General features: G+C 40.3%; 1 gene segment (V, D, J or C); it reads right to left on the reverse strand.

Moving 5' to 3' along the window:
• Positions 1-2,529: 2,529 nt before the first annotated feature.
• On the reverse strand, positions 2,530-3,014 carry LOC123966767. The segment is given in 2 exon segments: positions 2,530-2,852; positions 2,960-3,014. Coding segments are annotated over 2 exon segments (375 nt in total).
• Between the last annotated feature and the right edge of the window lie 1,396 nt (positions 3,015-4,410).

Below are 4,410 nucleotides of genomic sequence, written 5' to 3' on the forward strand. Positions count from 1 at the left end.
AAAGAAGTTTATTTAACAAAATTTGATGGTTAACTGTATCGAAAGCTTTTCGAAAGTCTATGTATATGACTCCAGTAACCTGACCTTTATTTAAAGACGCCATCTGTGTCACTATAAGGCTAATGGCCAAGAGCTTCTATGAAATTGCCCTTGTTTGTTTTAGAACTAAGAAGTTGGTCGAGGTGGTGCTGGATTGGGTGTCGATGAGGGGCCCAGTTTGGAAAATGTTGTCCCCCTGTCCAAAATTCCTTACAGCGGGCCTGTCCCGGAGCAGGCGGATGAAGCCCCAGAGGAGCTTCATTCAAAATCATCTGAAGCTCCCGGACGCTTGCCTTTGATCGAGTACACCGCCTGGGAGAACCCAGGCCCATGGTCGCGAAGTTTGAACACTTCAAGCAGAAGGAACTGGTTAAAGGCCGCGGCAGGGAGCTGAGAGGAACCAACTGCAGCATGAACAACCGGATTAACCAACTGAGCATGAACGAAAGAAGAAGAAAGAAGCTTATTGCAGATGATGAATAAACTTTACGTTTGATGGCCAGCTGTACCGCGACAGAGACACCACTCCTTTTTTTCCACTAAGAACCAAATCCAGCAACGGGTGAGCTTTATCACTATGCAATAATTTTTTCCCTCTTTCCTTCTCAGTTAATTTCTCCGTGACAGATGGCAGGTTAATAGGCCTAGTTATAAAATACAGTTCACGTCTCAACACTGTGGTTATCTGACTAGACTGTCTGATAATGTTTTGTGGGTTTTCCTCTGTTTTTGTTTCACTGTTTCTTTCTTTTGTTAATGGTGCTCTTTCTCCTCCGTTTACACGTTGATCAGCCGCGCTATTTTCATGCTGTTTAATTCGGGCACATCGCTAGCACACACACACACACAGGTGCATACAACATGCACACATAGACACACACATACAGGCGCATACAACACACACACCACACACAAGGATACAACACACACTAGCCTACACTACATCCCTTAAGTATAATTTATACTTCTGCAACGAATTGATGGCGTAGCCTCTGCGTAGCCCCCTACCCTACACTGTCACCTACGCCATAGCCTGACGTGCACTTCTTCAAAAATGTAACCACACATCGAGGTAACGCAAACCGTAAGCACTGTGATTTGTCGGCTGCGTAGCCTCACAATACCTCAGAGCCGATAGAAAGTGTCCTGTGCTTTGAAGTAACTTTTACTAGCAGCCAAAACAGTGGCGGAACTCGTGGATCAATATATTTGACCATCACAACCCGAGCAAAATGACTCGTTTCACTATCAGAATGTGATCCATTCGGTCGATATCATTTGAAAAGGCTACACCAGCCACACGTATACAATTCGTGAAAGAGACGGACAAGTATAAATGCATGGCTACGTGCGTAACCTACAGGGTAGCTTTGCACATAGATCCTAGGCAGGAGTATAAATCAAGCTTAGTTGAATGATGACCACACTTAAGCTCACCTCTTGGAATGTTCGCGGAGTTGGTTCAAGGGAAAAGAGATTAAATTGTTTTAATCTAAATAATGTGCAAGCAGACATTGTCCTACTACAGGAGACTCATTTATCCAAGACTGCAGATAAACTAACCTCACCACAGTTTCCTCACTCGTACTCTGCCTGTTTTAACTCAAAACAAAGAGGTGTCACCATTATGATAAACATCATCTGAACCTGTTTGGTCTGATGGCCTTCAGCACATAAGCCTTTATTGTTGTTTTGTATCCTTACTGTGAGTCGGTGGTTTTATGGTGTTAGTGGAATGCATGTCTTTAACTGCCGTGTTGTTGCTGTAGTATGAAAGAGGCTCAGGAGCGCGAACAGAGCTGAATCTGTCCCCACATTACAAGCAGAATAGTGTCTGATGCAACCAGGAGAGAAAACAGGCTTGTGCTTCGTTTCTAACTGAGTTTTGAGCCCATTGACAATAAGGCAATGGAAGCTGGATTAATTTCATTGAAAAACTTACATATAGTCCCATTAAGAATGAACTTTTGATCTCGATTCACTTGTCTGGTTTTGAGCTTTTTATTTACAGTCTATAGTTTTGAGGTGCATGTAAAAGAACATGTGTTATTGCATATATTTCATAAAAAGTATATGCAGTTATAATTAAATTATATACATGTAAATGTGAGCCATTTTGATTATGAGATTTTCTGATGCTGATCTGTGCCTGAGACTGAGGTAAAAGGTCATGACAGAGACTTTTCTTCTTAACGGTCCCAGGGTGGCTCCTTTGGATGACTTGGCAAATAAGACAAGAGAATGGCACATTAAGATATGAATGGATTGTGAGATGTTGTGATGGAGAAACTAATTTATTATTCAACAATATATTTTTATCATTGACCTTGTTTTGTTTAATCAAGGTCAATGATATGTGTGTGTGTGTGTGTGTGTGTGTGTGTGTGTGTCCTCAGTGAAGTGTATCAGTCTCTGCAGTAGCTTCCAGCTGCAGCAGTCACTTCAGTTTCTGTTCAGTCTGACTGAGGGAGGTTTTTGTACGACGCTTTTTCACTGTGTGAACAACCACTGACTGTTGATATAGTGTTGACTCTGACAGTAGTAAACTGCTGCATCTTCAGTCTGGACTCCACTGATGGTCAGAGTGAAGTCAGAGTTTGATCCACTGCCTGTAAAACGACCTGGAATCCCTGATGCTCGAGTGCTAGCATGGTAAATGAGGAGTTTAGGAGTTTCTCCATCTCTCTGTTGGTACCAGTGTAACCAGTTAGAATTATGAACATCCTGACTGGTCCTACATCTGATGGAGACGGAGCCTCCCAGAGCAGAGCTCACTGCTCCAGGCTGAGTCACTGTGACCTGGCCTCTGGACTCTGAGGATACAGAGACAAAAACATAAAGCAGCGTCATGGTTTTGTGGGCTTCATTTCAGAGGGACGGATGTTCATAGAGGAGAGGAGTTTGATTCTCTGGACTTTACCTGTGAAGCAGCAGCAGAGGAGAGTCCAGATGAGGACGCAGATCAAAGTCATGTTTTTGATGAGGAGGATTTCTGTGGCTTCTGTTGTCATGAAGGACAGCTGTCAGTCATCCAGTGTTCAACTCTCAGGACTATAAACTCTCCCAGAGCACTGGAGCATGGTGCTGCTGATGCAAAGTGGCTCTCTATGGAAATGCTCTGACTGACTCCAGCAGCGACTTGGATTACTCTGATGATGCTGTTTATAAGTGGATCAATCAGTTTATCAGAGTATTCATCTCAGATGGTTTAAAATCGTTTTTACATGATTTTGGTTTCATGCTACAAGATATATTTTGTTTCAAAATATCTTCTGCCTAAATTGCTAAAGAACAAATATAGAAATTGAATTTAACATTAATATATCTAACTAAAACATCCATTCTGGAAATTTATGTGACTGTCTTAATTTTACATTTCGGCTGATAAAATATTACAATAAGAGACTATTTTTGGTGAGTTTGTTTGTGTCAAAGTCAGAGAGCCGTGTCTCTCTACAGTGAGAGGTTTTTGTACGGCGGCTCAATGAGTTTGTATCACTGTGGGAAACGTTCGGTGGAGGAACCAGACTGGATGTTGGAAGTAAGTCAACCATTTAACAAACTTTTATTAAGTTGTTGTTTTTTTCTTTTATATTCAGCATGCCAAAAAACCTTTTGAATGTCCATTTTAATGTATAATGTTTAATCGAATATTTTGCACTAGGAAACAAAGTTCCCTTCACCAAAAAAAAACTCAACTCATTGCAATGAATATCTTACATATTAGCAAAAGGGAAAATGATTTCCATCTTTAATGGTTAAGTTGTATCTTGAGAGGTTGTAGCTTTAGTTCTGCCTGAAAAAGTCTACAGGTTTTTTGTAGTGCAGCTCAATGTGTTTTTCTCACTGTGGTTGACTTTTATTGATATTTTAAATTCAGGTTTTGAATGTTTGATGGAGATAAATATATTTAGTTTGTTTTATTTCTCCGCATTTACCAGCAGCTTTACTAAACATTTCTTTACACATTACTCACACTGAAATTCAAACAGCTTGAAGTGGAGAACAGATAAATAATAACAATAATAACTAGTTATGATTAAATACAACCCCGCGACCCTGTACGCAGGATAAGCGGTTGATGATGGATGGATGATTTTATACAATTCACTTTCACCACGTAAAATTGAACAGAGGAAATATAAAAATGGGTGTTTCAAAATGTTGCATATTGTGTATTTGGTTCACCTCATCACTAAAGCTGTTCATGTAAGTGTAGAAACACTTTGGTAATTATTGAAATCTGGATGAAGAACATTTGATTATTGTCAATTAGTTTGATATGTTTCAGGTCATTCTGTATGATGATTCTCTCTGTGCTGATTTGCATGAGAGGCTTCTTAAAGGGAAGTGAAACAATGTGTGAGTGAG

Source organism: Micropterus dolomieu, unplaced genomic scaffold (assembly GCF_021292245.1).
Source record: "Micropterus dolomieu isolate WLL.071019.BEF.003 ecotype Adirondacks unplaced genomic scaffold, ASM2129224v1 contig_14185, whole genome shotgun sequence".
Taxonomy (NCBI): Eukaryota; Metazoa; Chordata; class Actinopteri; order Centrarchiformes; family Centrarchidae; genus Micropterus; species Micropterus dolomieu.